The sequence below is a fragment of the Pollachius pollachius genome (assembly GCF_949987615.1).
Source record: "Pollachius pollachius genome assembly, chromosome: 11".
In the NCBI taxonomy this organism is placed as follows: domain Eukaryota; kingdom Metazoa; phylum Chordata; class Actinopteri; order Gadiformes; family Gadidae; genus Pollachius; species Pollachius pollachius.
The window spans coordinates 17187005-17197377 of record NC_136944.1 but is presented as its reverse complement, the minus strand read 5'-3'; the positions used below and the strand labels follow the sequence as shown (position 1 = coordinate 17197377).

At 44.0% G+C, this 10373-nt stretch overlaps 2 protein-coding genes across 2 annotated transcripts in view; one reads left to right on the top strand and one right to left on the bottom strand.

Moving 5' to 3' along the window:
• Positions 1–2938: 2938 nt before the first annotated feature.
• Positions 2939–5105, bottom strand: tnfsf18 (TNF superfamily member 18; the record flags this gene model as incomplete). Its single annotated transcript, XM_079746162.1, has 4 exons — positions 2939–3560; positions 3975–4035; positions 4332–4391; positions 4986–5105. 4 exons carry the CDS (start codon positions 5103–5105, stop codon positions 3148–3150), a joined length of 654 nt encoding a protein of 217 aa, XP_079602288.1. The 3' UTR covers positions 2939–3147.
• A 2354-nt stretch (positions 5106–7459) lies between these two features.
• The window catches only part of ppap2d (phosphatidic acid phosphatase type 2D), a 22241-nt gene continuing 19327 nt past the window's right edge, over positions 7460–10373 (top strand). Inside the window, exon 1 of the mRNA XM_079746467.1 lies at positions 7460–8195. Within this exon, the coding sequence (XP_079602593.1) occupies positions 7991–8195 (205 nt within the window). The 5' untranslated portion in view covers positions 7460–7990. The remainder of the gene's footprint in view (positions 8196–10373) is intronic.

The window sequence follows — 10373 nt, the reverse complement described above, 5'->3', positions numbered from 1 at the left end:
TGGAGAGAGAGCAAGAGGGGGCATTTGTGTAAGAGAAATTGTGTGTGTGTGTGTGTGTTTGATGGAGAGAGCGAGAGTTGTGTGTTTGTGTGTGGGTGAAAGGGAGTGAGAAAGAGAGAGAGGTTGTGTGTGTGTGTGCGTGTGTGGTAGAAAACGACAGAGTGCGTGCGTGAGGTTGAGAGCAAAGTTGAAGTGGGGCTTTATCGATTGAGTTGATTCTGTGTCGTGACAAGCCAACATTGGAGGCTCTGTGAAACCAGATTTGTCCTCAGCTAAATGCTGTCCCCTTGTGTTCGGCTCTGTCTCTCTGCTGGGACCAGTCTGTTTAATCTGTGTAGCCCTTAAACCCAGTTGCTCTCTCAAAGGGGCCTTGATTATACAGGCACACACAGACATGAAGACGTAATTCACCAGTGAAGTGACGTATATTAGAGGTTTGTCAGCTTAACATTTAATCATTCAAAAGCGCTATACGAATCTAATTATTATTATTATTCAAACCCTTTGACCCTCTGATGTGTTGCTATCTGAGAGTCGATGGAGATTGTAGGAGTGTAGTCTTTGGCACCAAGCATGGCATAAGACACTCATTCAAAGAGGGTCGACATCATTCGACATCCACAATTACCCCGTTAAAGTGATGATCTTAATCGCTACCAGCTGCCAGGATGAAACCCAGCGCGGTAACAGTGCCCACCTTGCGCACCGCAAGGGAAGTGAGAATGCAGTGATCATAAAGTACAACAAAGGTTATCCATGTGTGTATCAAACAGCGGTTGTGGTTAATGTTAACAGCCGTGGGTTGATAGCGCCACCTGTTCTTTGATCCTCTGTGTGTCTCTGTGTGTTAGGGTTAGAAAAGTCTTTATAGGGCTTTCATTGGAAATTCCCTGTTCTGAATAGCTTCATGTTAAAATATTATAACAATGTTTTTACCAGGCCAAATATCGAGGATGGCTCACTGGTTTTTTATTTAATTTGAACCAAATTACCAACGGACATGACTTTTATTGTCAAAGGCAGCATACACAGATACAGCTCAATAATATGTTTGGGTCATTTACACAACTGTTGTGCTGTTAGCACACTGCCATACAGGGGCGTAGGAATGAGTTTAACATTGGGGGGGACACATATCGGAAACCTGACAGATCCGGTATCATTTTTAGGTGGGACAAATGCGCCTGTCTCCGATATTGGAGGGGACACGTCCCCTCCGTCCCCCCCGGTTCCTACGCAATTGCTGCCATACATCCACATGTCAACTCATCAACTGACCTGACATCAAGATTATCCATAAAATAAATAAAATAACAATGGCTTTCCTTAAATCGGTCAATAAAGTAAATAGGGCAAATACATTAAGGATCAACAGTTAGCTGGCGCCCCGAACGTCGTCGGGGAACCATGGTTATTTCTCCTCCTGTTCCTTCATGGGGTGGGAGGGGGAGGGGAAGGGAAGGCAGATGATCCCCAGGTTGGTCTTGGCAGGGGAAGGCGTATCCACGGCGGCCAGGTGCGTGACGGTGACCATCAGGGTGTCCTCTACCTTGACCAGGGGCCCCGTGCTGAGCGTGGCCCCGTGGACCCGGCCCTCCAGGACGACCTGGTCGTTGCGCTTCAGGGTGACCGTCACCCCAGTGGCCCCTCGCTCCCCTATTGATATTAAGTGTCCCAAAATTATAAAATGATCTTACATTATGGGACTTTTGGCATTATCGATTGTACAGCGGGCAAAAGTATTGTACAAATACGATGATTGTCGTGGCAAAGCCAACTGGCTATAAACGTCAAGAACCAAACGCAACCTTGTGAAAGGTTATGACTATACATGTCAATACATTTGAAAGTTTACCATTTGATTTATTGTACTTATCATTTTCATTTAATTTTGGTCCTGCTTTAGTTTTTGTGTGTGTGTGTGTGTGTGTTTGTGTGTTTTGTGTGTGTGTGTGTTTGTGTGTGTGTGAGATAGAGCGAGTGTGTGTGTGTGTGTGTGTGTGTGTCGACATTGGAGAGAGTGCAAGAGGGTGCGTGTGTGTAAGAGAATGTTTGTGTGTGTTTCTGAGGGAGAGTGAGAGTTGTGTGTATGTGTGTGGGTGAGAGGGAGTGAGAAAGAGAGAGGTTGTGTGTGCGTGTGTGTCTGAAGCTACAGTGTGTGTGAGGTTGAGAGCAAGAGTTGTTGTGGGGCTTTACCGATTGAGTTGATTTTGTGTCGTAACAAGCCAACATCGGAGGCTCTGTGAAACCAGATTTGTCCTCAGCTAAATGCTGTCCCCTTGTGTTCGACTCTGTCTCTCTGCTGGGACCAGTCTGTTTAATCTGTGTAGCCCTTAAACCTGCGCACCGCAAGAGAAGTGAGAACGCAGTGATCATAAAGGACAATGAAGGTTATCCGAGGTTGCTCAAAACAGCGGTCGGGGTAAATGTTAACAGCCGTGGGTTGACTAGTGACACATTTTCTTTGACCATTTGTCTGTTATTCCCCCTGAGAAGGGCTTGTTTTTTGAAAGAGACTAGTATTGTGACTCACGCTAGACTATTCATTTCCCCAATAGGGGTTTGAGTGGGAATTCCCGGTTCTGAATAGTAATATTATTAAATATTATAACACATTTTTACCAGGCCAAATATCGAGGATGACTCACTCAATTTAAGATTTTTTTTTATTTATTTCATTTGAACTAAATGACCAACGGACGTGGCTTTCAAAGGCAGCACATACAGACACAGCTCAATAATATTTTTGAGTCATTTACACAACTGCTATGCTGTTAGCACACTGCCATACATTCACATGTCAACTCATCAACTGACCCGCACGTCAACCTGAAACCTGACTAATAGACTGGAAACATTATCAATCAAATAAATAAAATAACAAGAGCTTTCAAAAAAAACTGTCAATAAAGTAAATAATGCAAATAGTCGGGTTTTAGTTGGCAGACCAATCACAGCCCTTGCTGCTGCATCAGCTCGACGCAAGGTTACAATTTTTGGGAGGCGCATGTCGGCCCTTGAGGAGGACTCAAGGAGGGTCCGCAACGACGTGGGTCCGTAAACCCCCTTGCGTTGCGTCGACGTGGAGCCATACTCAGCCCTTTAGCTGGCGCTGAAGGCGCTCAAAACGTCGTCAAGGATCTGTGGTCATATCTGCTCTTGTTCCTTCCCAGGCGGCGGCGGTGGTGGGGGTTGGGCTGGGAAGGAAGGCGGTTTTGGCAGGCAGATGATCCCCAGGTTGGTCTTCACTGGGGAAGTCACATCTACTCCAGCCGGGGGCGTGACGGTGACCACCAGTTTGTCCGAGCCGACCATGTCCTCTACCTTGACCAGGGGCCCCGTGCTGAGCGTGGCTCCGTGGACCCGGCCCTCCAGGATGACCTGGTCGTTGCGCTTCAGGGTGACCGTCACCGCGGTGGGCCCTAGCTCGTTATTCAGGGTCACCGTCAGACACAGGAAGTAGTAGGCGTCCTGCTTCAGGCTCACGACCTCCCCGGCCAGCGTGACCAGGAGCGGCTCCGCCCTCCTGGTTCTCCACTGGATGCGCCCCTCGCCGTCCACTGGGTCAGGGTGGAGAAGTGGGGATCAGTTTTTGATACGCTAAACGCTGTGCTGGTAAATACAATTACCTAATGTTTTAATGTTTAAAACTTATTTTCAGGATTGGTATGGTGTCACGGTGTTAATCCTGGGCCAAACATCAGATATTCTCGAATGTCTTGTTTAAGCACAACATACTATTTCGTATTCGCTAAATCGTTTTTTGTTTTTTTTTGTCAAATCTTGTGTTAGCCTACCTAACCTAAAACTTAAGTTTTATTTTTCGTGTCATGATTCAAACAATTTTCTTTTATTCAACTATATACTGTCAAGAGAAACGTTCAACATAATGTAAATCCGGTCAGGTCATAGCAGCCCTCAGTGCATCCCTTCCCTCTTTACAACCAGTCCCATTAAAAGGGGAAGTACTGTACCTTTTGAGGCTTCGAGAGTGATCATTTTGCCTGAAAAAGACTCTGCTATCTTCTCCTTGACCTGTTGAGATTGAAAGTGCTCAAGTATTATTAATATCATACAAATTTCATAAACAGAAAACAGCCAGATAAACCAACACAGAAACAGAGTGGTAGAGGTACTCTATTGACAGACTGTTACATGAAGGAAAAAAAGAAAGAAGGATGTTGACTGTTCTCAGAAAAGCAATACAAAGAAGAGACGAAAGAAAAAGAAGACGCTGACGTATTTTAACCATACTACTGCCAAGTGGAAATAAGGTCGGATAAAGACGAAAACGAAACGCTGCATTAAAAATAGATCTATAGATTGATTACCTGTGGTTTAAGGTTGTGTTTGAGTTCTCTTGTGGGCTGTGGTGTGACCTCACCCTTAGACTGGGAAAGGGAAAAGAGAAACACAAACAATGCTGAACTGGTATCACTGCACGTCAACTTCAACAAGTATTGCATTTTCAAACCACAACTGTGGTACAAACTTCTGCAATCAGGATACTGGATGACGCCATGGTAGCATCAATAACATAATATATATATATATATATCAATAAGTGGCAGCAGTGCCATGCACCCACGTTGCTATGAGCCTTGTGGGCTCTGTCTTGACAACCAGCCATGAGTCAAACACTGAGATGAAGTCACAACCAGCTGTGCTTCTGAAACCACCACAGTGAGCAGTGGCTCTGCACAGGTGTCTCAAAAGCACCCTCCAAAGGTGTTTACAAACACACAGACACATAGTAGGGCGTTGCACACAACAGAGCATGCTTTTCTTACACGTTACTTTATTCAAGACATACAGTGTCCCTATGAATTCCAAAATTCATTAATAACCTAATATTTGATTGCTTTGTATTCCTTGTAAGTCATTCCTTGACTCCTTTATTCTACGAGCAGATAGTAGTGACTAGGCATATAGGCTAGACTCTAACTGTAACTGATAACCAATAAACAACCAGATCGCTCTCTCACCCTGTTGTGTACTCCTGCGGTGTAGTTGAGGGTGAGGAAGACCACCTGGCCGGCGGTGAGGAAGAGGAGCCAGGCAAGGAAGAGGTAGTGGACACAGCGGCACTCAGCTGTCCGAGCCATCCCTTCTCCCCGGGGAAGCAGGCAGGAGTCCCCCACCCCTCGAGAGACACGACGACGCAGGAGAGCTTGCTTCTCGTTACCTCAGAGGCAGCCAGCAGAACGCTGAATGACTTGTTGCTTCCTGACCTTGCTGTGTATGAGTGTGTTTGTTGTGGTTGTTTTTCTGCGAACTTTCTACAACGTATTCTGACGGCTGATGGCTTGTGTGTGACTGGTGTGATGTGGAGTGTTCAAAATGAATCAGCACAGCACAGGAATGTGAAGGTGGTGTGTCCTTAAGCCCCCCCCCCCGCCCCCCCTCCCAACCCGTGTTATGATGATGACATTGTCACATAGGATTAGGTTACTTGATGAATCACTTCCATAAATCTGCCCTTGAGTTCTGCTTTTCGTCCCTTGCTAGACGCTGTTTTGACCTGTTTCTTCATTGAAGTAGTAAGATGCCAACGTCTTAAGACTCCTTTCCTTCCCGTTCCACCATCTCTCCAACACACAGTGACAATTGATCCCTAAATGATTGAACATTTCTATTAGCATTGGAACATGGTGTTGAGGGATCATGTGGGACATGCAAGTGGGAAAAGTATATAACCAAATATCATTTGGCGATTTACTGAAGTTCCTTTGGCTGTACGGTTAGGACTAGGATTTGGTCAGGGTTTGGTTTTAGGGTTAGGTTTGGATTCAGGGTTTGGTTGAGGGTACAGGTTCAATTCCAGTTCAATTTCAGGTCAGTCCCAAAAAACAAACAAATACAACACATTTTGGGATGTTAGGAATTGATAACTTTATCTGGCGCTATGTGAAGCAAATTGCAGTCAAGCATGACTAAAGTTAAAAACAATAACCAACCATTAAACAAGCCAGGTGCACTCCTGCACTGCCCGTAACCAAGAAAGCACAAAGTTGAGTTGGTTCCTGGGTGCTACACTGTGTGACAGCTCTGTGTTGCCATAGGGTTGAATGCAAGGATTATCCCAATTATCTATTCAGATATTAAAATACCACTTGTGACTAGTTTGATATATTGTTATGTTGATCTAAGTGACAATACATTACCCTCATTAGGGGAGGAATCCTCGTTGTGAGTTGAGGGAAATAGATATTCATCACAGATATTGTGAGTTTTTTTTTGGTATAAAATAAAATTGATATAAAATGGAATCCTTCAAAACTGAATGGAGTCTGGTAGATGAACATATGTTCAGGGGTCCACGATTAAGACGGCGGCAGAGAATAATGCTGCCACCTAGTGGAGTTCAAATGAACAGCTAAGGTGCACTTCTACGAAACCTGTGATGGTTTATGGCAAGATTCGGCAATATTCACCAGTCACGAGTTCTGAACGTGTTCTTTCGATTTAAAATGCTTCATTAAATTGGTTTGTGTAGACCTAGACCTATTTTATGCGTTAAGGCATGCATCTCATCACGATAAAGGTCATGCATTTGCCTTGACGTCTTTGAGGCAAACATTAATTAATCAAATCAACCCAATGCGGTCCTGTTCACATTCCACATCAGGCAAAAAAAAAGCATCAATATATTTGGCCCAAAATAACAACGAATTCAAAAACCCGATTCAGAAACACAACAAGAAGAATAGAACAGTGTAGGCCTACAACTAAAACATGCGATTTATTCACCCGATGATCACAAATGCAGCATAAGCAGCATACGGTCTGCTAGGTCACTTCATTCATTAATCGAAGGAACGTGACTAAATTGAGAAGAAAAAACGTACAATTTCTGTACACTAGGGGGCAAACGCATCCTGCAAATGCTAAGTCAGTGAGCCAGTGTAAAGTAGGTAAAAAAAATACTAACTTAAAATAGCCTACATAGTACAACATTTATTCTGACCCTCTGTAGCAGACACCTGTGACTACACAACGTGAATTTTGAGCATGTTATGCTTACTTTACGAAACTGTAAAATAAGTTGTAACTTGTGATTGGCTTGTATATTCGTCATAGTGGTTATAAAAGATCACAGTTCCATGCACAGTAGCCTAGGCCTTTTTGGAAAAGGTCTACCGTCTGTATCAAAATAATGCAGCCTATGAGGCCAAAAGCCAAGTAGGCCTAATACAGAATCTCTGCCAATGTAGGCCTATTAACAGTTTGTAATCGAAATGTGTTTTCATTCGATTGATTTCTAAGCTAATTTAGTAAGTTTAACTATATTGAAATTGTCTCCTTAATTATGTCCTGGGTTTAAAACTGGTGTGGGATTTAAGACTAGGTTGCAGAACCATATGTGCGTTTCTCAACGTTGACTGCTGAAGAGGGGAGGGGCTGAAGAGAACTAATGGGGAGCTCAGGGGGAAAGTTTCCTCACATGGATGGGATAGTTACTACGCGTAGACTGCTGAGTGGAACATGGACAAGTCGGTCGGCCTGACAGCAGAACTATCCAACACACTTTTAGCTCCCGCGTTATAGCAGGACACAGATTTCTGTGGTCGTGTTGTTTTTTTAAGTCGTGAATTACGATTAGTTGTCTAATGCCGTTCTGTAAAAGGTCCATACCGGACGAAAGTAAGTCGTGGGGTTATAGTTCATTGTTGCTTAAGCTATAACGTTACTCTTTAATGTTTAATATCAAGTCACCGTGCACCCACCGTTTTTTTGGCTGATCAAGAATCTTGAGAACATAGTCTTGGGAGATTTTCGATGTGTATCGACAACTCTACGAGAAATACTTTTTGACTATTTGAGTGGTTCACGTTTGCTGTCAAAAACCTGGGACGAAAACATCCCCACTGATCAATGGACTACAAGTTTTGAGAGTTCGGTTTTTTTAAACCGCTGAAACCGGGTCGAGGCAACAACTTTCTGAGCTGCATTTCTTCTTCGAGCCCACCCGTTATTAGAAACGAGGCAGATGTTCAACTCGAACAGCTCCCACATGAACTCCAGCACGCTGCCCCGGGACGCTGAACTTCAGCTGCGGTTGGCCGACAATGGTGGAGCCGGGGAGGCGAAGGAGAACGGCGCTGGGAAACATTTCCTCCGCCAACCTGAGGAAAGTTCCTTTTGCACCAAGAGCAGGATGCTCGTCGCGCTGGATTTATTGTGCCTGTGTATTGGTAGGAGACGCAACTCTTTTTCTTTCTTTTTTGTGCTTGTAGCAATATTTCTAATCTATCTCACACTGCAGTTTTCACAGTTATTCAACACTCGAATAAAGCATTTATGACCAATTCAAACTATGCAGTCCTTTCCACTCTGAAAGCTGTTGGGACTTTTGAAGAATAACTAATATTTAATCTTAATCATCTCCTTATTTAAAGCCTTGCATATAAATGTCAAAAGTCCGAAGGAAGTATTTTTAAATACGACGTCCAGAGGGACCGACACACTTTGATGCAGCAGAGTCGCTTTGACTGGATAACTTTCCTGTTCCCATGGTAACGCATGGGATGCGCTGGAGAAAATTAGGGGATCATTTTATGTGATTTTCGAAGTTTTTCATTTTGTAAACGGGTCGAACATTGTCTTTAGGTTTAGGGTTGCTAATTTACGTTTACAACATAATCATTTGGACTATTATAACAATGAGCTAGAGTTTAGGTCTTGATGATACCCTTTAACATCATTGACATGTTATGGATATGTTGACCAAACGTCAATCATATTCATAGCACAAAACATAAACAAGAACCGGTTAGTATCCAGGTAACTAAGTGTTATTACATACCTTTACGTGCCATAGTTCTACTACTACTACTACTACTACTACTACTACTACTACAACAACCAGTTGAAGATGGTATTACTTTTACAGTCTCCCAGATCATAAAACATGATGCTACAGAACATCACTAAGTTAATGATGACATCTACGTGACTAGAAAGCACAGCACACCAAAGTTACACAAGCAGCAAAGGCACAAAAAATCCTATTTTATGAGTGATTACCCAGGAGCCGAATAACCAGAACTTGTTTAGGCAGACAGACAGGTCTGCTGTCGCATTGGCAGTTAGCTGTAGAAACCCTGACAAAAAAAAAGAACAACATGCATCTAGATTTCATTACTTATTGTTCCATAACCCCCTGCAGGTATGCTATTAGTTGCTCTGTTTGCACGCTTCTCTGACACACATCATCAACTTAGTGGTTAGGAAGTGGCATAATGTGCCTCAGACAGGAGGAAGTGGTCTCTCTAGGCGGAACCCCTTCTCATGCGACACTGCCCACGCCAATGTGGCCCTTGCATACCCCACTGGATTAGTGTATGCCTGTCAGTAAACTCAACAGCTTCGAGATTTGTGGTTAGACGTGGCATGTGTCTACCATCTGTCTACCTTATTTACAGAAAACGTTTTTTTTTTTTCATGAATGTGGTTTATTGTGGCTTATCTGTCTTCCTCTATTCTCTAATCCTCACTTGTTCGCCGTCTCATGCATTAGCGGCGGGTTTACAATTGACTCATCTGTGCCGTCAGGTGGCCATGAATGCTATCTCTAATGCTTGAAATGAACTGGCTCTTTGACCTGTGCGCCCCACTCATATCTGACTGAGAGCACTTTTGTCTAACCCGTCATCCCCCTCCTAATTGTCTCCCCGGCCACGCTGTCTCGAGGGCATGGCTGAAAGCGCCAGTAGCCAGGGCTAATCTAATGCGCTGAATAGGGTTCGATATTTATGAAGGGCCTGCGTTGAGTCAATAATGCACCTCGGTTCCTTACCTTGACATCCAGCACTCAGGATTCATCGCTTAGCATCTGGCCAGGCTTGGGATGTGTGTGTGTGTGTGTGTGTGTGTGTGTGTGTGTGTGTGGGGGGGTGTGTGTGTGTGTGTGTGTGTGTGTGTGTGTGTGTGTGTGTGTGTGTGTGAAAGTGGGCTGTTCTAACTTAAAAGTATAAAGTTTAAAGCCTAACAACAATAAAGATGCACATCTGTTGGAGAAACCTGCCCCACTCAACCTGCAGCCGTTGTAGCTGTTATCAATTACCGACACATTCCACCTTGAAGGTATTCTTTGCCTCGGCTTGGTGGGGAAAAGTGATATGTTGGTACTGGATTGTAAATTACTCTGAAAAACTGTAACTAGAACATTTCCCTCTGATGAGTCCACCTGAGCCAACTCATTTCCAAACTATACACCACCTGCTTTTCTAGCACTGAAGCCTTTAGTTGTTTATAGGGGCTCCCGGACACACAGGGATGATGGATGCTGTGCAGAAATGTGGTGTTTAGTCATTTGTCATAACGGTGAGGCCTGTAGAATATGCACACGTGTCTTCTGTTCTATTCATCTC